This window comes from Grampus griseus, assembly GCF_964374135.1.
Source record: "Grampus griseus genome assembly, chromosome: 6".
Taxonomy (NCBI): Eukaryota; Metazoa; Chordata; class Mammalia; order Artiodactyla; family Delphinidae; genus Grampus; species Grampus griseus.
The window spans coordinates 31,753,130-31,777,328 of NC_139000.1; the positions used below are offsets into that span (position 1 = coordinate 31,753,130).

Below are 24,199 nucleotides of genomic sequence, written 5' to 3' on the forward strand. Positions count from 1 at the left end.
TATGGGGACTTAAGCTCTAGCCCTGCCACTATCATCACTGTCTTCTCTAGAGTGTGAAGCCACTGAGGACAAGGATACTGAATTGTATGCCTATGTCTCCAGTGCCTAGCATTTCTGGACACTTAGTAGTCATCATCATATGTTTATTGAATGAATGAGATATGCAGTGACCTTGGGTAATTTTGTATCCCTGAAAGGCTCAGCACTCATGAGGACTTGGTGCCCAATTTCATAAAAAGTTAACAAGCTCAAGTGCGAAACAGCAAAATGCACTAGATAAAATAAGTTCTGCCACAGGGCTAGTGCAGGGTCGGGTGGGGAGAAGGCCTGTGGCTAGGGCAGTGAGAAAGAAAGTTGGAGCTGATTGTGCAGGGCCTTGTATGCCAAGCTAAGGAAGGGGTTTTTACTGTATCTTATAGCCAGTAGAGATCCAGCAACAAATTTAAGCAGGCAAGTATGTTCATATTTAAGTTTGAGAAAGAACACTGTAGCAGCAAGTCTAGGTTATGATTAAATTGAGTCCAGTAGAGGAGGGATAACGGCCAGAACTAAGACAGTGACAGCAGAGATGGAGAGGAACAAATACAAGAGATTCCATAGGGATTTGTCATCAGTTGGATGTAAAGAGAGAACTTCCAGGAATCTAGAACTCACAATTTAGACGTCTTCCCCTCTGAACCATGCATGAATCAGAGAATATTACAGGTGGAAGTCTTCTAATTTTATCCAATCTACTCCAGGCCTCAGGCTCCTTAGCCGTGAAGAGAAGGGATGCTAGACTAGACTGAAGAACATAGTCGAGTTGCAAAACCAAAATTAGACTGCTTGTCAGCCCACTACCTTTTCCAGTTTTTCAAAAAGTGTTACAGTAGTGAGGGGGACCATAAAAGGATGAAAACTTACTTTAGATGAAATTCTGAACCTTTTTTAAGTTAAATGGACCTAGAGAGGAAGACAGACAATGGGCATCTAAAGCATCTCATGGAGAGCTCTTTGATGAAGTCAATTTGTCAAGATCACATATAAAAGAAGGAAAAACTGGCATGATAAAGCCCAAAAAGAGCAAAGTGAAATATAAAAATCAGTGTTTGAAATGTTAAAGCTCAGAATGAGCTTAAATTTTAAAAAAAATTCAGAAAATGCTGAAGTTGCCAAGAAAGAATTAAAAACCTGAATCGGCAAAAAGAATAGAAAAGGAGTATATTGGATTAACAATCTGGAAAAGCAGAATAATTCAATGTTTTGTTTTGTTTTTCTCTGACAAGGAGGTCTAGTCTGCATGGACAAAAAAAATGACATAAGCAAAACTGCAAAAATGAGAAGTAAAAATCTTGTCACCTTGAATAGTTTTAGGATTCTTAGGCCCAAAATTCAGTATCGCAGAGAGCTGCTGGATGTTGCAAATGCTCTGTTAGCAACTGTTGTGAATTTCTGAGACACCATGGAGATTATAAAGTAACAGAAGACTAGAAATGGACAAATAGTATTCCAGTTTTCAAAATCGTTAAAGGGCTTTTGCTGTTTTCTAAATAAAATATGAACCAAACTGAAATGTTAGTAGTCTATATTTGGGGGAATGATTTAAATAACTGTAAAGAATAATCAGTTTTTAAGCCCAATATTTAAAGACCCTGAAGACAGTAAGTTGTTTTAGGACTTAAATTGTTTTATGCTGATTATAACTGTTTTATGTGTTCATTAAAACAGGTTGGATAGGACTGCTGCTTGGCAACTGTTTTTTAGCTGTGTTTGAATTTTTGTATGTATTTCCAAGTAATAAAACTATATTTATAAAATATTTCTATATTTGAGACTTTTTACTAATTCAATTTGTCATAAATATGAACATTCAGAATCCAGATGACCAGAGTCGCAAGATTTTCCAGTTTTAAAGTTATTTTTTAGATTATTTAATAGTACATGACTCAGAATGGGAAGCTATATGAATCCATGTGCAGATAACTCAAACCTAGCCTTTAGCTGAAGCGTCAAAGGTCCCTCTTGCACAGCACACTGGGGAAGGGCTGGCCTGCCCTTAGAGAATAGGTTTTAGAGTCACTGGAAGAGGAAAAGTGCAGCTTACAAATTGCTTCTCTAAAATGCTCCCTTTATTCCCTCTCCCCTACCTTGCCTAGTAAATTCCTTCTGTCCATCCTTCAATGCCCAGGATGAATTATCACCACTTGTGGTCCCACAGCCCTTTATTTATATGTTTTAGAATACCCAGTCTAATAGAAAATTGGAAGTATATGTATCCCTTTTCCTTATCACCATGTGAATGCTCTGGAAGCAGGAACTGCTCCATCTTTGTATTTCCAGCAACCTAGAGCACTGTGAGTGATTAATAAGTCTCTGATGGAAAAAAAAAAAGCCAAATTACATAATAAATGAACAAATGAATAAGGGACAAGAAAGCATCACCATAACTGGAATGGACTCGGTCATCTGTGAATCCCAATTATCTGATATCTAGTCACATTTAATCCTATACCCTAAATTGATTATGGGGTCTTAAGAGTTTTAGTCTAGAATAGATTAAAATCTTACACCAACCCAGAGATGCATAACTTTCAGAATGACACTGGAGTGCTCTTTTGGGCAGTGCAGAGTCCTGCAGAAGTGCTGGAAACTTTCCCATGAACACTACACATTTTCTGTGAGGCAGATTTGACCCCTAGCTTAGTCACTCAGCCTCGTGGAAGGACAGACTACAGTGAGTTGACAGAATGCCACATGTGGTTTACAAAACACCATACATTTACCATTCGGCAAGCATTAATCTACTGTTGCCAGGCTAAGGATACAACAGTGAACAAGACTGCCCCTACTGTCAGAGAGCTCAAAGTTGAGCGAAGGAGCAAAATACACGGGTAAAAAAATGATTATAATAGAATGTTGTAGGTGCCGTGCTGTGAGTTAACCACAGGCGCCTGGAGGTGTGTGTGCAGCTGGGGGGTCAAGGGAGCCTTCCCACAAGAAGTGGTTTTCTTGCATAGGAATAGAAAGAGCTATACTTTCCTAAATTTCTCCCCTCCAGGAGAATTACATTAATAGAGGCTATTTTTATTCTCTATTAGTATCTTACTTTAATAGCAAAGTATTGCTAGGCCTTGCTGTCCTGTTGTTTCTTTCCCAACTCGGCCACTCAGCTAAAAGATCACATACTTGCCCATCTGTGCTGTCTCTCATGTGTTTTACTTACTGGGATGAATGCCAGGGAGGAAGCTGTATGCCCACTCTCATGATGCCGTGTGTAAACTTGCCTAGGGAAGATCAGATCAGTCTTGGAAGCCTGATACTATGATTGTTTTCTTGCCCTAACCATTGCCCAAGCAGAGGAATAGAGCAGGGCATCCCTGGCTATGCACATAGGGAAAAAAACAAGGCCTCTCCTCTGATTTATCAGTTCTGCATAATTCTTTGCCTTCATAATGAGCATGGCTTTCTGATTTAAAATATTGTTGAATAGTCCACTTAAAAATTTTCTAGGATTAGAAGGTGAAGTCCCTGCTCTCTGGCTTCTGGAATGCAACTTTATCCCTTAAATTTTAGACTTTTGCCCAAGCTCAGTGTTCTGGCACCTTCTGTTTCCTGGTTCCTCGAAGATTACTGGTAGTACTTCAGGATCACATCTACAAGTTCCCACGAACCTTAGGATGTTTTTTTTTTTCTCTGAGCCTAGAAACTATAAATTATTTTAAAACATAGATGCTTTTTTTTTTTTGGTAACCCCACACTTATTTCCACTGCCTGTGTAACTAGGGTGACCGTGTAATTTTTTTCATCCAAACCAGGACATCTGAGAGTGAAAGGGAGCATTAAGTAATAATTTGACCAGGACAAGAGATGTAAATCAAGACTGTCCCAGACAAGATGGGATGTATCATCACCCTGTTCCTAACCAGATCTTATACATTTTTATGTTTGGGTAGCATTCTTAATAGAGAGAAAAAAGATTTACTTCCCACCAAGCATCTGTCACCATTATACCACCATCTTAATAACTAAGCCTATTAAAAAATTTAAGAATACTTGCTATTTTTTTTATCAAGTCTTCACTCATTTTAGGTGTCTCCCTAACACTATTCTTGTAGGTACATAATTTTTCATTAATGTGCCTTTTGTTTAAACTTTGGGGAAAAATAATAGTAATAGTTAACAACAGTAACAGCAACAACTAACATTTGTACAGTTACTATGAGCCAGGCTCCATTTAGGCACTTAACATGTATAACTTTTTAAATCTTCATGACTACCCTGTAAGATGGGTAAGGTACCAATGGGGAGGGGGATGCAAGGAGGGGAACACTAAGGAAGCCCTGAGTTGTTGGCCCCCATCCTCACCCATATAAGAGGCAGCAATCTGTTATGAAAAATAAAACCTAGAGAGGAAAGAAAGGGAAATAACACCTATGGACTAATTCTATGGAGAATTAGTAAGTGACGAGCACTTTATTCCTTTTCATTCCTATTAACACACTGAGAGGCTGTTTGGTGGAATAAGTACATGAATCTGAGTATTAGAAAACTTGGTTCAAATCCTGTCAAATGCCTACCTCTTAAATTGAACCTTGCCCTTGCCTAATTCCAATCTATTTGCCTGAGAAACCATTTAAATTCCTGCCACTATTCTGTTTCAATACTAGACCATCAGATTATAAAGCCTTCTTGGGTCCCTAATATTCTGAGCCCACTAATCTTATGGTAAGACAGAAAATAACACAATTTTCCCACATCATTTCTTCAGTGATTCATATCCTCTCTCTTCCAAGTCATGACTTTTAATTGGAAAAAGAGATTGAAATGTCTTTACCTCCAAATTCTGAAATTTTCAATTCATGACTTCCAAGTCTTAGAGATGTTATCCAGATTTCTTCTTTTGCTTCATTCATTCCTATGTTAATATACAAAAGTGAGGACTGAACAAAGGTTTGATACGTCTTAGAAAGCTTTTTAACATTTCAGTACGTATCCCTGAAAACAGCAGAACACACATGCCATGACCTTATCACTCACCATCATGGAGTCACTGATAGGGGTGTAGTTTCTTTTCCCCTTCTCATCACTGTACTTTGTGTTATAAAATACTCTAAGAAGCAGATGATAGGTCCCTTCCCTGTAAGAAGCTTACATTCTAGTTATGGAGATCACACTAGCACAAATGAAAGAATTTTATACCTATGAAGTTGTAAAACATTGCAGAATTAGCCCCAAGTGAAAATGGAAGCCACTGAATTGCAGTTGTCAAGAAATATTCATAGAGAGATGGAAAACTGGACCATGAAGGTCTTGGACACTAAAAGGCAAAAGTAAATTTCATGACTATTTTCTCAGTGGGTTTTCAATAAATATTTATGGAATGAATAACAGGACAGGAAGAAAGCAGGCATTCAATGTCAAGCAGGGGATCTTACAGCAGAGGCAAGAAAGCACAAATCATTTCTTACATGTGGGAAAGAAAAGCAAATATGCCAAATATACCAAGAGTCCAGGCAAATGTGAGGTTTATTACTAACTTCCCTGGCAACGAAGGCAAAAGGAAGAACTCAGAGGCTTATAACAGACTTGACACAAAGCAATACATTAATCCCTTTAAACAAAGAATTATTATATACAAAAATATATACATATTAAATACATATACACATACACGTATGAAAACTACCATAGCCTGTATTTTCATCTAACCAGCTTCATCATTCCCATTCCTTTGTTTTCTCTAAGCACACTAAAACATGAATATTCGTTCATGTTTTGAACCCTTTGTACGAGCAATTCCTTTACCACTTGAAAGCTCACAAACCTGGTCTTCAGTCAGGCAGATTCTTCTTTATAGAGTACTGTTCAAATACCACCTGTTCCACAAAGCCTTCCCGTCTTTTCTAGGCAGAAAGAGTCACTCCATTCTCTGTGTCCTCATATTACTTTGCTCTTCTTTTAGGGTACTTACCATGTTTTACTGTGATTTACTTGCTTTGAGTATCTGAATTCATTAGCCTGCATGGTTTACATGGGTAGATCCTACAGGTCTAATATTTTTCTATGTATGGCACTGACACTCAACATACAACAGGCATTCAGTTAAACGTTTGTTGAATGAATTTATTGCATGTTTCCTCATATAAGCACCACTCAGCAACATAAAAAGCGAATTCAGTAAGCTTTACATAATTTGTAGAAATTCTCACCATTGGGCCTTTTTTTGTGCTGAACCTTGCTAACACCAAGGGTTTTAACAATAAAATGGAAAACATCTTTAAGGGTTAATTAAAGAAATCTTGGTAAATATCTTTTTTAGTGATTAACCTTAATAAAAGACAATCTCAAGTACTTGAGAAATGTATGGATAACATGTATGTATGTACTCGAGTAATTTCCTCAAATATTTATTAGTCAAGTTTCTCACAGGAGCTGGACAATGGTCCATTCAAGTCTGGAGTATCTATGCTGCTAAATTAAAATCTTCATGCTTTGGCTATCCAATGTACAGGTGACAAGACTGACATTGTTTTGGAGGTTAAGAAATTGAATGTAATTTCCTCTGAGGGGACAAAAGATTTCTTCTCCTTAGGAAACAACTTCTAGACTTGTTCAAGAGCTTAAACAAAACTCAGTTGACTAGTTTTGTAAAATGTAGTATTACAGAAATTGCTTTAGTCTGGAAAAAAACATAAACATAGTTTATTACCAGTTTGTACCTTCACCATAGAAAAAGCTTAAAATCATTCTTACGGAATGTCTGATTTTCAGTGGCATTGTCAGATGGCTGAGTAGTGAATATGAAGAGACAAAGCTGGGGCGAGTATATGGAAGGCTGAACTTTATCAGGTATTCAACAGGATCTGCTGAAAATATTTCAGCAGAAAAATGAAAGACAGTTCTTGTGGCAATGATGTGGGGAATGGCCTAAAGTTGGGGAAGATGAGGTAGGGGATGTGAGGTAATAAAGTCTTTTACTAGAGTGATGGTTATGAATATATTTAAGAAATGAATGCAACTAATATTCAAACAATTAACAAGACCCAGTAAGAGGCTAGATATAAAGAATGGAGACTCCCTGGCTAGAATGGGAGAAAGGAGCCACGCTTGAGTAAAAGTGACAAAGCCACAAGTAAAGCTCTGATCTCCTGATTCCCCATCCAATTCTCTTTCCACTATAGCTGTTGACTGATTTGGAATGTTAAAGCTGGTGTGAAAGACCACAGGCTTCAGCGGGCAACCTGATATGGTGTAACAAACTCAGTTAAATTACTTTGTGGATTTTTTTTTTCTTAGACCATGGCTATAATTCTAGCTTTTGTGCTAACTAGCTTTAATCTTGGGCAAATCATTTGCCTTTGACACCTTTTACATTTCTATATGAATTTATTTCTGTTGTTAATATTGCACAGACGTTTTTCTTGTCTCCCACAATAAATAATTCCTCTGAGGGCAGGAATATGGACTCTATGTGGATCTTCTACCACTGATTGTTTACAATACCCAAGAAGTGTCTCTGTGAAATGGTGTCAAATTAATGAATATAAATAGTTGAGAACATCTTGTTAGAAACAACATGAAATGTTACTCAAAACACAAACAGAACCTGAACTGTTCACATTAATTTAGGCTAGGGGGAAGCCTCCCTACTTTTTATTAGGCCTCTGACTACTTAAAAAGAGTCTCTAGCACTCATAAGTACCTGATAGCCACCGCCATGTTATACTTTATTATGAGAAGAAAATGTCCCATTTCACAGGAGAACCATTTCCCCATGCTTTTCTTCATCCTTCCTCCCAAAGATGTCATGAGGCAGCAACGAAGGGCAAGGGGGACCCTGAAAATGACTTTTCTAAGTTAACACAAAGAATGGCTTGGTTTGGCTTCTGTGACCTTCACTGGAGAAAAATGGTGTACATTTCATGTACAGCGTCTTGTGATTGATAGACAACGCCAGTATTCAGTCCTTACTCCTGCGCAAACTACTTTGGGGCACTTACGGGCAGGCAGGCAGCCCACAGAGGAAGGCTTTTGGATTCGCAGAACTCTCCCTATACAGCACGCGGCTTCAGTATAACCTGAAAGTTCTTGCTCCGGGAACTCTGGCCAGCACACCCCTTTTCTGGGGCTTCTTAGGTTATTGGCTCCAGCTTAGGTGGGTAGGAGAGCTAAATCAGCAGAAGAAAAGCAAAACTGAGGAAGGAAGAGAGAAGAGGTCATAAGGACAAGGGAGCATAGTCTGTGACTGATAAACACTGAGATGGCTTTTTTATGTGATTTGTAAAATGTCTTTAGAGGCAATTCCAAAAGAAGAGTTTCAAAAATATTCTAAGTAATACTAGCATCACTACAGTAAGTGCATGGCCTCCCAAGGGTACCATTTTAAGGGATAATCATTTGATTCTATGAGTTATGATTGTTTTAAAAAATATTAAAGTTTACTTTAAAATTCAATATAAAAAGCACTGCTTAAGTGATGGCTATGACTCACAAATATAAGGAAATCTGTAGGATGTGTGGGTGGGATGGAAACACTATTAATTTTATAGTCTAAGGACCAAATTCAGCACTACGTACTTCTGCGTTGGCCACCATTAAAAACTTCGAGGCTGCTGGCCATTTGGTGAGGAAACAGAAGATTTTAAGAAAAGTGCAAATGAATGGCATGTGTAATTTCAAAGCAAGCCTGCCTTACAGAATATATGGGTGTTTGGGTGAAGCAGAGTGAATAGCCCATCTCAATTTTAATACACAGAAGCAACATAGTATGAGAGTAACAAAAGTTTTTGTAGTTCAACAGACCTAGTTTACATCCTGGCTTCACCCATTTGTAGTTGAATAACCCTCTGCAAATTATTTACCTCCTCTGAGACCCAGTTTCCTTACCTGTAAAATGCCTAGTGAAGTGCCTGGCAAACAGAAAATACTCCATAAATATCAGTTCCTCTATAAGGGTGTTTGTTGTTTTTTTTCCAAACTAAGGGTCAAAAAACCCTTTGGTAGATTATGAAATCAATTTAGTAGGTTACAACTAGAATATTTAAAAAACTGAAACAATAAAAAACATCAGAGTACACTATACATAATGGCAAGTATTGTTCCATAATGCACATGCTGAGTTTTGATATAAATGCAGTTTTTACTGTGGATTACAACCAAAAAGTTTCAAAGTCTCTGCTCTACAGAGAAATTCTCAGATTATTATATTAAAAAGGCTTTAGGAATGCTGCCTTTATCCAAATGAGACCCTGTAAATTTTAAGAACTTGAAGTGTTCCTTACCTTCTGACTTGTTGCAATAAAAATAAGACATGAATCATAGAGAAGATAAATTTAATCTGATACTGTAGGGCATTAAATTCTATTTTAAGATTGGTTTCTGTGTTATATTGACTAATTTATACTTCTAAACACTTTATAGTTTATAGGTATATCATTTATAGTTGTTTAAGCACATCTAGAATTTCTACAAAAAGTTGGCTATTAGGTTCTATTATGGGGAAATTAGATACAATTTCTAAATAATTTTAAATTATAAAACTTTTTAAAAGGATTGTAACTTGCCTAAGCATGAAGACTGTTAGAGTAATATTCAAATCCTGATGAGTAGTAAAAATCAAAGGCCTATATGAGCATATACCACAGTGATGTCCCACACTGCCTCAGTAAAAAGGAGAGCTCCCAAAACAAACTGTGAGGGTCAATAACAGGCCTCTTTTCTCCTTCACGTCTTGAGGTAAAACCAGCCTGACAGTATAATGAGTCCCTACTGCTGTTAAGACGGTGAGCTAGTCAATTTTAGGTTGGCAGAATAAGAATTTAGGTTGGCTGAAGGGTAGAATATTAGAAATTACAGAATTCAACAATACAGCTGAATCTTGATATAACTGTATCTTAAATTTATAATTTTAGCTGACCAGGCCAGATTGGCTATTATTAGAACCCATGGGACTGAAGTTTAGGAATCTTGTTTTAAATTAGCACCCTGGGCAATTCCGATCCTCATTCTGGTTTGAATGCCCTGTGTTAAAGGGACAGCAAGGATCAGAAAATATAGAAAGAAGGAGTCCAAAAGTATTTATCCCAACGTTACAGGTTGGGATAAAGATCACATATCAAATGCTGGATCAGAATCTGACACTTACTCAAAGTACTTGCCTTCTTGGTATTATATTAAAGATATGAGTCAGCAGGTAGCAATACTTGATGTTTTCCAGTTATTTAAGAACAATGAGAAATGGTGGGTTGCCTCATTGGAATTCACTGGTGAGAAGCAAAAAGTATGAAAGAGAAAGGTCTCTTTAGATTAGATACAGAAGTAAAAGGTAGCAATCAATAAAAGTTATTAAGAGTAAACTCAGCAAGAGAGAAGTGATAAACCATTCAACTACTCGATGAATCCATTTGGCTCCTGAGCAGAGAGTTCACATCTTCTGTGGTGTAGGTGCCCTTTCCTCTGTCCTCAGAAAATAAAGAATAAGGCAAAAGGTGGTTCCTTCCTATTTCAAATCAGTTGAGGGTACAGGATGAGGCTGCCTATATAATCTTAAGTTCTTTTTTTCTAAATTTAAAACTTTTCTGCTATTTGAGATAGACAGTGGGTTGGGCTGAGCCATGCTTGCTGTCAATGTCAAGTGTTGAGATTAGCACCACAAATCCTCCACCAGGACTGAGTTTTGGCATCAGGCTTTGTCCATCATCAACCTTGAATGTGAGAAAAGGCAAGCATGAATGCCATTCTTGGGAAGAAACAGCAGCTGTGCAAAATGAAGGAATCACAGGAGATAGCAAAGCCTGGGGAAAAGGATGGTAGCAATAGAAGTGAGGTAGAAAGCTAGTTCTTAGCTCCTCCAAGTGCCAGCTTAAGAGACTTAGGGTCAAACACTCCCTGCACGGCAAGTACATGAGCCCCCTGAAATTGTAAGATGCCCCAGGAAATGATCTGGTGTTCCCCCCTTGCTTATTTTTTTAGCTCAAAGTCTAACAGCGCTGGAAGTATTTGGAAATCGACACCTCCTCTTTCTCTCACTTTCTTTTTTACCTAGAGGTTACAGTAGAGGATGAACAAAGATGGCAGCCAATACCAAAAAAAAAAACAAAACAAAACAAAAACAATAACAAAAAAAACCAAACATTTGTTATAAAGCAGAAACTGACACATCATTGTAAAGCAATTATACTCTAATAAAGATGTTAAAAAAAAAAAAACAGATTATGAGAGAAGTCTGCATTACACATGGGTAGAATTCACCCCATAAGTCAAAGAACTTTTCAAAATTACAAGGGAGGGAAGGCAGAGGGGACTAGATATTTGAGGTGTTAAGAGACAGGCTGACAGAGCAAGCTTAGTGACTGGCTTTGTAAGTCTACCACTTGAGACTCTGTGTCCTTTATTTACAGAGAGGCAGAAAAAAGAGTTCAGAGCAGAAGCCAGGGTCATAAATTAAGATATCTGAAAGAGAACTTGGGCCTCTCTTTCCATTTTCTTACACTATTTGTTTCCTTCACTTGAAAATATTGTTAGACCAAATTGCAATAGGGCTCACCAAATGGACTCCGTTATGCAGTTTACTCATGCACCTTGCTAGGTCCTGATTTCCCTATTTGATATGAAAAGCTGCTGAACTTCTATTCTTTTCTCTGCTAAAATGCCTAAAAAAACTATATTTAGGAGATAAAGAAGCATATTTACAATATGCTTAGCCTTGGAGTCTCCAAGTCAGGGTTATGGAAGAAACTATTCTGAAAACTATTCTTCCATAACCCAAGATGTTCACACATCACAAATCCTTATCAAAGTTATGGTTGGGTTTTCACATTTCCAGGCAAAAAATCTGCTCCCTGGCAGTCCTTAAACTTTACCTGACAAACACTGTACACCCTCAGTCCAGGCTCCTCAATCTCTAACATCCCCATTAACACCCCAGTAAACAACAAAATATATCCACTTATCACAGTTCAATCCCACTTGAGCATCTGTAGCCACTATTTTGATATAATCATGTTCCAAAAGCTGACTGAGTGTCCAACAGCAGCAAAGGATAGACATGTTGGCGCCAGTAATACTGAAGTTTGGTTTTTAACTGCATTTTTTGTCAGTTTGGCTGGGAAGATTTGGACAGCTGGAAGTGAGCTTCTCCATCATTTTCTGTTTCTTTCTTTGTAACAATTTTCCACCTGTGAAGCCCAACACCCCACCACCAAGTGCAGCTGCAATTCCTGCCACTTTGAAGCCTGCAAGGAGGCCAATCGGACCCCCCACCACTCCTCCGATGAGTGCACCTGCCACAGGCAGAGCCGCCAGCTTGTATTTTGCAGCCTGTAAAAAAAAAAAAAAAAAAAAAAAAAAAATTCAATTTAGAAATTGAGTTGAGAATATCTCCCTGTGGTGATGTGCATTTTCCTCTCATTACTCCTGGCAATGCCTCTTTAACTCGTGGTACATAATTAACCTTAGAGATCGTTCTGGGGTCAGGGGAGGGGAGAAAATATTCCACAGGTACTACAATTGCTCCAGATCTCAGAACTTAAGAGAAATGAGCTACAAAGAGTAGACTGCTATAAATTGATTTTACTTGCAAAACAATCAATCCATTAACTATCTAGCTGGCTTATTTAAACAGTTTCAGCAGCCACAGATACTCCCAAAGCTTTTAAATTGCAGAGATTATTTCGTGCGAATACCTGGGGTTAAAAGCAACATTCTATGGGAAACAAATGGACCCACTCCATGTGTGCTGTCACGCCCTTACAATTTTGCCCCTATTGGATTCTGGAAACCCTCTCTATGCCTCTCCCTGAACTCCTGCAAATATCCCCTTGTAACACCAAATGCCTTAAAGTAGGGCTTCAGTTTATTCTCTTTGAAAAAATTTCTCTCCCAACAGAATGAATCTTAGAGCAGAATATTACAAGAGCCATTGATTTCTCGCACTACCTATGTGTCATTTCTTCCTTATTTTCTTAATTGCTGGTTCCCTCAACATTAAAGAGAGCAGATCAATTGGGTTAATACTAGGGATTCCTGAGAGCCAGAGTACCATTGATTTGTCAGCAGGAGCAGAATCTTACCTTCCCCAAGTTTTTGGTTCCCTCTTCAACGTTCACAGCAGCACTGTTGACATGGTCTTCAACGCTGTCAATCTTCTCCTGCTGAGACTAGATGCAAAGGAATTATGAGTGAGCGTCCCTGCTGGGGAGCAGCAGTCAGCCAATACACACTATTTTAATTCCTGTAATCAGAGCCCTGGGTACTGCAGCCTTGCAGTCTTAATAGCATCTGATAAACGATGTCGAAAGTAAAATTCACTCATATGAAAAAAAGAGGTTAACTTAATTATTAGATGAGGGTGGCACCTTTATAGGAAAAAGCATCTCACACTAAAATTCAATCAAACATACAAACATATTATTCTCCAAATGAATCTACTTTCCAGGAGGAAAAATATCTAAATAAGCATTTACGTGTCATGTTGGGTTTTACAGAAAAAAACAAAAACAAAATCAAACCAAAAAGCCTTTTCTAACTTACCTTCTTTGAAGCTTCAGTTTAAAACAGGCAAACTTCCTTAGGAGTTAAATGCCCTTGATCCAATAAACACAAATTATTATATTTTAGGAATAAGAATATAATATGGCTTGATCTGCCATGAAATTGTTCCACCTGTGATATGCACTAGGGAGTAGTAAATGAATTTACTGTCCCATGTTTTATTTTTGGCCCATGTTTTACACCTGTACACTTTAATACATTTTAAAATCGTGACAAGTTAAAATGTTTAATATCCAACATATTAATAAAGCATTCTACATAAAAAGGCAACACCTGTGCTGACACAACAGCAACTCATGGAATCTCTGGGTAGAAGGAATGTTTAGGTCATTGAGTGCAATTTTCCCCTCAGCTGTGTGAAGTCTCACTACACTTCTGACAAGTGGCTACTGAATCTCTGCTCAAACACCTCCAGTGACAGGAACTCACTACTTGACACAGGAACACACGTTTATTTTTTTATTTATTAAAAATTTTTAAAATTTTATTTATTTATTTTTGGCTGTTTTGGGTCTTTGCTGCTGTGCGCGGGCTTTTTCCAGTTGCGGTGACGGGGGGCTACTCTTCATTGCGGTGCAAGGGCTTCTCATTGCAGTGGCTTTTCTTGTTGTGGAGCATGGGCTCTAGGCACACGGGCTTCAGTAGTTGTGGCACATGGGCTCAGTAGTTGTGGCTCACGGGCTCTAGAGCACAGGCTCAGTAGCTGTGGTGCACGGGCTTAGTTGCTCCGTGGCACGTGGGATCTTCCCGGACCAGGGCTCGAACCTGTGTCCCCTGCATTGGCAGGTAGATTCTTAACCACTGTGCCACAGGGAAGTCCCACACTCCCATTTTTAAATCAACTTATTCATACGGAATTTACATATGATAATACGCGGCCAATTTTTAGGGCATATACTTTGATTAGTTCTGACAAATGTATAAACCCACGTAACCACAATCACATCAACATATACACTATTTAGTTTTTGTTTTTTTTAATTCACAGAAAAAAGAAGAGATTCCCTCTTTGATCCCAGCTAAATTTCAACTTCTACAATGACTGTGAAATAATTCAACTTTAATCCTGAAGTATTTGATTGCCCTTATGTAACTGACCTCTTCATTTATACTGAAGCAATTATAACTAACACACTGTTCTAATTCCAATCATTTCATTTGAGAACATGAAACCCAAACAACACATCTAATTTTTCTCCACAGTTGCTTTCTACCAGTATCAATGACATTCTTTCCCTTCTCATATCCTTTTCACTACTGGAGCTTTACATGGTATCCCTTCATTCCCATATTCTCCACTACTATCTTGACATCTCTAACACAATCCCTAAAAAAGTTCTTTATCAGTTTTCCTTCCAACATCTCTGTCAGAGCAAATACAACAGTGGTTCTCATGCATGAGTGTGCACCAGAATCACCTGGAGGACTTCTCAAAACACAGGTTGCTGGGCCCCATCCCCAGAGTTTGATTTAGCAGGCTTGGGATGAGGCCTGAGAATTTGCATTTCTAATGAGTTCCCAGGTGACGCTGATGGTGCAACTCCATGATTCTCATACTTTAAAAACCACTAGTATCTATACACCATAGGATTAAGGGCACAACCTTTGGTCAGATGTCCTGTGTTCAAATCCCAGCACTATCACTGTGCGCCCTTGGACAAATTACTCAAGCTCTCTAGGTGTCAGTATTATCATCTGCCAACTGAGGATAATGATCCTTACACCTCACACAGCTGAACTGAGGATAAAATGAGACAGTGTCTGTAGAGTATGAGGGTAAAAATTTGAAAAGTCGTTGTCTTCCCAAGAAAGCTTAACTCCCATCTTTTCTATCAAAAAATATATCAAACTTTTTCCTGTGATGCTTGAAAATTTCTGGGGCACTACAACATTAAATCTCTCGTAGCATTCACTCATTCATTCATTCAATTTGTATTTTCCTCAGACAATAAAACTTCTTTTATGTTGGCTTTCTTTTTCCAACCCAAAGAGGCATCGAGTGCCAGTGCTTGTAACATTGAGCTTGTCTTGATTTCTGTCGTTATTTCTATTTGGGACACCCCCAACATTTTCAGTTCTTGCCAGAAAGCCTATGCTAGCAGATCAGTCACAGGTATAAAATATCAACCGTCATATCTTGACTAGTTGAGGAGTAGAGGGAAAAGGCAACATGTCTCCTTTCTCTCAGCCCCAAAATAATTCTGCCACGATGGTACAGGCTGCCAGGATTATTGCCATTTCTATACTCCAAGAGTGATTTCAAGACCTCAGGAGAAAAAATATTTTTAATGATTTTTTCTAAAAAGGTTGGATACTGAAGCTCTATGACCTTTTTTCAATAAAGTGTAATTTAAAAAAGTTTTTAATATTTTTTTCCAAGGGCATGGAGTCAAGATGGCAGCACGGGAGGACGCGGAGTTCGCATCTTCCCACAGCTAGGGCACCTGCCGGACGCTGGTGGGGGACCTTGAAGCCCAAGGAGATGGGAGGAGGAACCCCCAAGTGACAGGATAGGATGTGGGGGGGAGTGAGGGGGGAGGAGAAGTGGAGGCTGGACAGGACCGGTGCCCATGAGGGGTGGCTGGGTGAGGGGAGGGGTTCCCACGCCTGGAGGAACCCTCAGGGGCTCGGAAGACCAGGGGAGGCGCGGTGGGCGTTTCCCCTGCCCACTTGGGCCCCGGGAAGCCTGCTGGGCTCCTGAGCCTGGTCCTCTGCCCTCTGGTGCCCCCTCCGGCCGCATGGGTCCTAGGGTTGTGGGAGGGATGGAGTGGGGAGAAGAGGAGGAGAGGTGGACAGTGGACAGGGAACCCTCTGGGACCAGAGGATCAGGGGAAGTGCTGCAGGCATTTCCCCTGCCCACTCGGCCCTGGGAAGCCTGTTGAACTTCCACATCTGGTCCCCTGCCTTCTGGGGCCACCCTCTGGCCACATGGGTCCTAGGGGCATAGGAGTGGGGGGGAAGAAGAGAGGCTAACAGGGAGGGAAGCTCTGGGATCGGAGGATGGGGGAACACGCCTAGCATATCCCCGACCCGCTCAGGCCCAGGGATCCTGCTGGGGTCCTGGACCTGGTCCTCTGCCCTCCAAGGCCAGAGGCACTCCTGGGCCCCTCCTTTTCCAGCCCTGTGGGCCCTAAACATAGGTCCCGCCCATCACCTAAACCCTGCCCCTGCCTAAGCCCCATGCCCCACAGCCAAGGCCTTTTCCGGCTTCTTTTTTTCTCCTCTTTTTTGCTATTGTGGTTGTTTTACATTCTGGTTGTTGTTTCATCTATATATATTTTTTTGATAAATTTATTTATTTTATTATTTTTGGCTGCGTTGGGTCTTTGTTGCTGCACATGGGCTTTCTCTAGCTGTGGCGAGCAGGGGCTACTGTTCATTGCAGTGCGCGTGGTTCTCATTGTGGTGGCTTTTCTTGTTGTGGAGCAGGGGCTCTAGGCACACTGGCTTCAGTAGTTGTGGTGCATGGGCTCAGCAGTTGTGCCTCGTAGGCTTTAGAGCACAGGCTCAGTAGTTGTGGCACATGGGCTTAGTTGCTCCATGGCATGTGGGATCTTCCTGGGCCAGGGCTTGAACCTGTGTCCCTTGCACTGGCAGGTAGATTCCTAACCACTGCACCACCAGGGAACACCCTCATCTATATTTTAATTTTTTTCTAACATATCTGTTAGTTTTCTAATTTATTTTATTTTTTACTCTTTCTTATTGTTCTGCTCCTTTTTTTGTGCCATCCTGCACGGCTTGTGGGATCTAGGTTCACAAGTCAGGGGTCAGGCCTGAGCTCCTGCGGTGGGAGCTCTGAGTCCGAACCACTCAACTAACAGAGAACCTCAGACCCCAGGGAATATTCAACAGAGTGAGGTATCCTGGAGGTCCTCATCTTGGCACCAAGACCCAGCTCTACCCAACAGCCTACAAACTCCAGTGCTGGAAGCCTCAGGCCAACCAACCAGTAAGACAGGAACACAATCCCACCTGTCCAAAAAAAAAAAAAGGGATGACAAAATATATGGCACAGATGAAGGAACAAGGTAAAAACCTACAAGACCAAATAAATGAAGAGGAAATAGGCAACCTACCTGAAAAAGAATTCAGAGTAATGATAGTAAAGATGATCCAGAATCTCTGAAATTGAATGGAGGCATGGATTGAGAAAATACAAGAAATGTTTAACAAAGATCTAGAAGAACTAAAGAACAAACCATCAGAGATGAACAACAAAATAACTGAAATGAAAAATACACTAGAAGGAATCAGTAACAGAATAACTAAGGCAGAAGAATGAGTAAGTGAGCTGGAAGACAGAATGGTAGAAATAACTGCTGAGGAGAAGAATAAAGAAAAAAGAACGAAAAGAATTGAAGACAATCTCAGAGACCTCTGGGACAGCACTAAACACACCAACATTTGAATTATAGGGGTCCCAGAAGAAGAAGAGAAAAAGAAAGGGTCTGAGAAAATATTCAAAGAGCTTATAGTGGAAAATTTCCCTAACATGGGAAAGGAAATAGTCACCCAAGTCCAGGAAGCACAGAGAGTCCCATACAAGATAAATCCAAGGAGAAACACACCAAGACACATATTAAACAAAGATTAAATTCAAAGAAAAAATATTAAAAGCAGCAAGGGAAAAGCAAAAAATAACATACAAAGGAATCCCCCTAAGGTTACCAGCTGATTTTTCTGCAGGCCAGAAGGGAGTGGCAGGATATTCTTAAAGTGATGAAAGAGAAAAACGCACAACCAAGATTACTCTACCAAGCAAGGATCTCATTCAGATTTGATGGAGAAATCAAAAGCTTTACAGAGAAGCAAAAGCTAAGCGAATTCAGCACCACGAACCCAGCTTTACAAATGCTAAAGGAACTTCTCTAGGCAGGAAACACAAGAGAAGAAAAAGACCCACAAAAATAACCCCAAAACAATTAAGAAAGTGGTAATAGGAACATACATTCAATAATAACCTTGAATGTAAATGGACTAAATGCTCCAACCAAAAGACACAGACTGGCTGAATGGATACAAAAACAAGACCCATATATATGCTGTCTACAAGAGACCCGCTTCAGACCTAGGGACACATACAGACTGAAAGTGAAGGGTTGGAAAAAGATATTCTATGCAAATGGAAATCAAAGGAAAGCAGGAGGAGCAGTACTTGTATCAGATAAAATAGACTTTAAAATAAAGACTGTTACAAGAGATAAGGAAGGACACTACATAATGATCGAGGGATCAATCCAAGAAGAAGATATAACAATTATAAATATTTATGCACCCAACACAGGAGCACCTACCTCAATACATGAGGCAAACGCTAACAACCATAAAAGGGGCAATTCACAGTAACACAATAAGAGAAGGGGAATTCAACACCCCACTTACACCAATGGACAGATCATCCAGACAGAAAATAAATAAGGAAACACAAGCTTTAAATGACACAATAGACCAGATAGATTTAATTGATATTTATAGGGCATTCCACCTGAAAGTGGCAGAATACACTTTCTTCTCAAGTGCACACAGAGTATTCTCCAGGACAGACCACATCTTGGGCCACAAATCAAGCCTTGGAAAATTTAAGAAAACTGAAATTGTACCAAGCATCTTTTCTGACCACAATACAATGGATTAGAAATTAGTTACAGGAAAAATGTTACAGGAAAAAACTCCACAAATACATGGAGGCTAAACAGTGCACTACTGAATAACCAAGAGATCACTGAAGAAATCAAAGAGGAAATAAAAAAAATACATAGAAACAAATGACAATGAAAACACAACGACCCAAAACCTACGGGACTCAACAAAAGCAGTTCTAAGAAGGAAGTTTACAGCAATTCAATCTCACCTCAAGAAACAAGAAAAATCTCAAATAAACAATCTAAACTTACACCTAAAGCAACTAGAGAAAAAAGAACAAAGAAAACCCAAAGTCAGTAGAAGGAAAGAAATCATAAAGGTCAGAGCAGAAATAAATGAAACAGAAACAAAGAGAACAACAGCAAAGATCAATAAAACTAAAAGTTGGTTCTTCGAGAAGATCAACAAAATTGATAAACCTTTAGCCAGACTCATCAAGAAAAAAAGGGAGAAGACGCAAATCAATAAAATTATAAATGAAAAAGGAGAAATCACAGACAATGCAGAAATACAAAGGATTATAAGAGACTACTACAAACAACTATATGCCAATAAAATGGACAACCTTGAAGAAATGGACAAATTCTTGAAAAGGTACAATTTTCTAACACTGAACCAGGAAGAATTAGAAAATATAAACAGACCAATCACAAGTAATGAAATTGAAACTGTTATTAAATCTTCCAACAAACAAAGCCCAGGACCAGATGGCTTCACAGGTGAATTCTATCAAACATTTAGAGAAGAGCTAACACTCATCCTTCTCAAACTCTTCCAAAAAATTGCAGAGGGAGGAACACTCCCAAATTCGTTCTATGAGGCCACCATCACCCTGATACCAAAACCAGACAAAGATATCCCCAAAAAAGAAAATTACAGACCACTATCACTGATGAACATAGATGCAAAAATCCTCAACAAAATACTAGCAAACAGAATCCAACAACACATTAAAAGAATCATACACCATGATCAAGTGGGGTTTATCCCAGAAATGCAAGGATTTTTCAATATATGCAAATCAATCAATGTGATACACCATATTAACAAATTAAGGGAAAAAAAACATGTGATCATCTCAATAGATGCAGAAAAAGCTTTTGACAAAACTCAACACTGATTTATGTTAAAAACTCTCCACAAAATGGGCATAGAGGTAACCTACCTCAACATAATATAGGCCATGTATGACAAACACACAGCAAACATCATTCTCAATCGTGAAAAACTGAAAGCATTTCCACTAAGCTCAGGAACAAGACAAGGATGTCACTCTCGCCACTCTTATTCAACATAGTTTTCGAAGTCCTAGCCAAGGCACTCAGAGAAGAAAAAGAAATAAAAGGAATACCAATTGGAAAAGAAGAAGTAAAACTGTCACTGTTTGCAGATGACATGATACTATACATAGAAAATCCAAAAGATGCCACCAGAAAACTACCAGAACTAATCAATGAATTTGGTAAGGTTGCAGGATACAAGATTAATGCACAGAAATCTCTTGCATTCCTATACACCAACAATGAAAAATCAGAAAGAGAAATTAAGGAAACAATCCAATTTACCATTGCAATAAAAAAATAAAATACCTAGGAACAAACCTACCTAAGGAGGAAAAAGACCTGTATTCAGAAAACTATAAAACATTGATGAGGGGCTTCCCTGGTGGCACAGTGGTTGAGAGTCTGCCTGCCGATGCAGGGGACACAGGTTCGTGCCCTGGTCCGGAAAGATCCCACATGCTGCGGAGCAGCTGGGCCCGTGAGCCATGGCCGCTGAGCCTGCGCATCCAGGGCCTGTGCTCCACAACGGGAGAGGCCACAACAGTGAGAGGCCCGTGTACCGCAAAAAAACCACACAAAAAACACTGATGAAAGAAATCAAAGATGACATAAACAGATGAAGAAATATACCATGTTCTTGTATTGGAAGAATCAATATCATGAAAATGACTATACTACCCAAAGCAATCTACATACTCAGTGCAATCCCTATCAAATTACCAATGTCATTCTTGAGAATGCCAAATAGCCAAAGCAATCTTGAGAAAGAAAAATGGAGCTGGAGGAATCAGGCTCCCTGACTTCAAACTATACTATGAAGCAGCAATAATCAAGTTAGTATGGTACTGGCACAAAAACAGAAATACAGATCAATGGTACAGGATAGAAAGCCCAGAGATAAACCCACACACATATGGGCACCTAATTTATGACAAAGGAGACAAGAACAAAAAATGGAGAAAAGACAGCCTCTTCCATAAGTGGTGTTGGGAAAACTGGACAGATACATGTAAAAGAATGAAATTAGAACACTACCTAACACCATACACAAAAATAAACTCAAAATGTATTAAAGACCTAAATATAAGACTGGACACTATAAAACTCTTAGAAGAAAACATAGGAAACACTGACAAAAACCACAACAAGATCTTTTTTGACCCATCTCTTAGAGTAACGAAAATAAAAACAAAAATAAACAAATAGGACCTAATGAAACTTCAAAGCTTTTGCACAGCAAAGGAAACCATAAACAAGACAAAAAGACAACCCTCAGAATGGGAGAAAATATTTGCAAACGAAGCAACTGACAAAGGATTAATCTCCAAAATATACAAACAGCTCATGGAGCTCAATATCAAAAAAACAAACAACCCAATTAAAAAATGGGCAGAAGACCTAAACGGACTTTTCACCAAAGAAGATATACAGATGCTCAACATCACTAATTATTAGAGAAATTCAAATCAAAACTACAATGAAGTATCACCTCACAGCAGTCAGAATGGCCATCATCAAAAGATCTACAAACAATAAATGCTGGAGAGGGTGTGGAGAAAAGGAAACCCTTTTGCACTGTTGGTGGGAATGTAAATTGATACAGCCACTATGGAGAACAGTATGGAGGTTCCTTAAAAAACTAAAAATAGAACTACCATATGACCCAGCAATCCCACTACTGGGCATATAACCTAAGAGAACCATAATTCAAAAGGACACATGTGCCCCAGTGTTCATTGTAGCACTATTTACAATCGCCAGAACATGGAAACAACCTAAATGTCCAATGACAGATGAATGGATAAAGAAGATATGGTACACATATACAATGGAATATTACTCAGCCATAAAAAGGAACGAAATTGGGTCATTTGTAGAGATGTGAATGGACCTAGAGTCTGTCATACAGAGTGAAGTAAGCCAAAAAAACAAATATCGTATATTAACGCATATATGTGAAAGCTAGAAAAATGGTATACAGATGAACCTATATGCAAGGCAGGAATAGAGATGCAGACACAGAGAATGGACACATGGACACAGGTGGGGAAGGAGACGGTGGGACGAATTGGGAGATTAGGATTGACATATATACACTACTATGCATAAAATAGATAGCTAATGGGAACATGCTATAATGCACAGGAAGCTCAGCTTGGTGCTCTGTGACGACCTAGACGTGTGGGATGGTGGGGGGGTGAGGGTGGGTTGGAGGGAGGTCCAAGAGGAAGGGAATATAGGTATACATATAGCTGATTCACTTCATTGTACAGCAGAAACTAACACAACATTGTAAAGCAATTATACTCTAATTAAAAAAAAATTTTTTTTCACTAAAATCCTTTGGAATAATTGGAGAAAGGACCACAAAACAAAATGAAGCCTGAGATCACTGATTATTTGAACTGTAATATTCCCCATCACCGCAATCACCAGTACTTGATAAAGCCTATCTCACCCTGGACAGTAGTCCACACCTGTAAAGACATATTTACTGATATCAGGAAGCTTGCTTAAATAATGGCATGGAGGTAAAGCAAAGCACAGACCAGCCCCTCTCCTGGGATCAACAAACAGTTGGCCCTCTTTCTTTTTATACTTTCTTCTTCCCCTATTTTGCTTGATTTGAGTCTCAAATTTTGCCCATATTTTCAAATTCTATTCCTTGAGTAAGGAGGACTCAGTGATATAGTTAGACAATTATAGCTAGGCAGCAAATTGGTGTCAGAGTTGTCTATCACTGTCCATAGAATGCCAAACTAGACTCCATTCAGAGCTGAATCTGGTCACCACTTGTCCACTATGACCTTGGCTCTTTATGCTGGGCCAAACCATACATACATAACTTTATCCTGGTACAGCACACCAAGGTCCTAACAACAGTGGCAGCTCAGAAGCCTACACACCACTATCTACCAGCCGTCCCTTTTTGCTTCTGATTTGCTTATGTTTGCTTTCATCTCCTAGGCCTCCCAAATCTGACAACCATTAAACTTCCTTTTTAACATTTGGCACCTCATATATGCTCTCAACATCCCTTTAACAATGAGTTAAAACCATTTATGAGAGACTCTGTAGCTTTCTCAAACTAGAGTAATGTATAGACTTTTCCCTTTTTAAAGGAAAACAATTCTCGAAATACTCTAAGAATATGTCTATGGATTTTAAGAAACACTGAATTAGGTTTCCTTGTCTGCCTGAAAAAAATAACAGAATCTTAATAAGCAGTTATAGGAGCACCTAAGAGTCTGAAAAAATGTGATTTATTAATATTTGTCAAGTAGAATGCAATTTAGGCATTTGAAGTCAAAACTAATGAAGAATTGTTTTTCCCTTGCTGGTAGTTGTACAGTTTAATCAGTGTGCTTGGAAAGCTACAGGTTTAAGAAGCTAATGCCAAAATTCCAGGTATGCTCCTTTATTCTTCACTCTCTAAATTCCAGCCAGCTTTCAAGGCCAGCTTTAGTCTTAGATCCCAACCAAGTGAGCTATCTTGGTTCTGAACTCCAAAGATACATAATCTATATGCCTTAATTAACATGCAATCATATACAAAGAAAAGCCCAGAAACAAACACTATGAGATACAGGCAGAGTATACTGTCCTACAGTAGGCAATAAACAGAGTAGGTAAGTATGGTGTTGACATTAGGAGATTTTAGTAATAGGAAAGGGACTATAGGAACCATAGCACTAAAATGTCTAAAGGTATTAGTGGTGGCAAAGCAGAATACCAAGCAA

The 24,199-nt window shown here is 39.0% G+C and overlaps 1 protein-coding gene across 6 annotated transcripts in view; it reads right to left on the reverse strand.

The window, feature by feature from the left end:
- Positions 1–5,497: 5,497 nt before the first annotated feature.
- Positions 5,498–24,199, reverse strand: part of STX17 (syntaxin 17) — an 85,307-nt gene continuing 66,605 nt past the window's right edge. For 4 of the 6 annotated variants that reach the window (XM_082657120.1, XM_082657122.1, XM_082657121.1 and 1 more), the window contains 2 exons: positions 13,050–13,136; positions 5,498–12,297 (listed from right to left, as the gene is read on the reverse strand). In XM_082657120.1, coding sequence (XP_082513246.1) covers positions 12,058–12,297; positions 13,050–13,136 — 327 coding nt within the window. In that variant the 3' untranslated portion in view covers positions 5,498–12,057. The remainder of the gene's footprint in view (positions 12,298–13,049; positions 13,137–24,199) is intronic. The other 2 variants (XM_082657125.1, XM_082657124.1) reach the window with 2 other exon arrangements.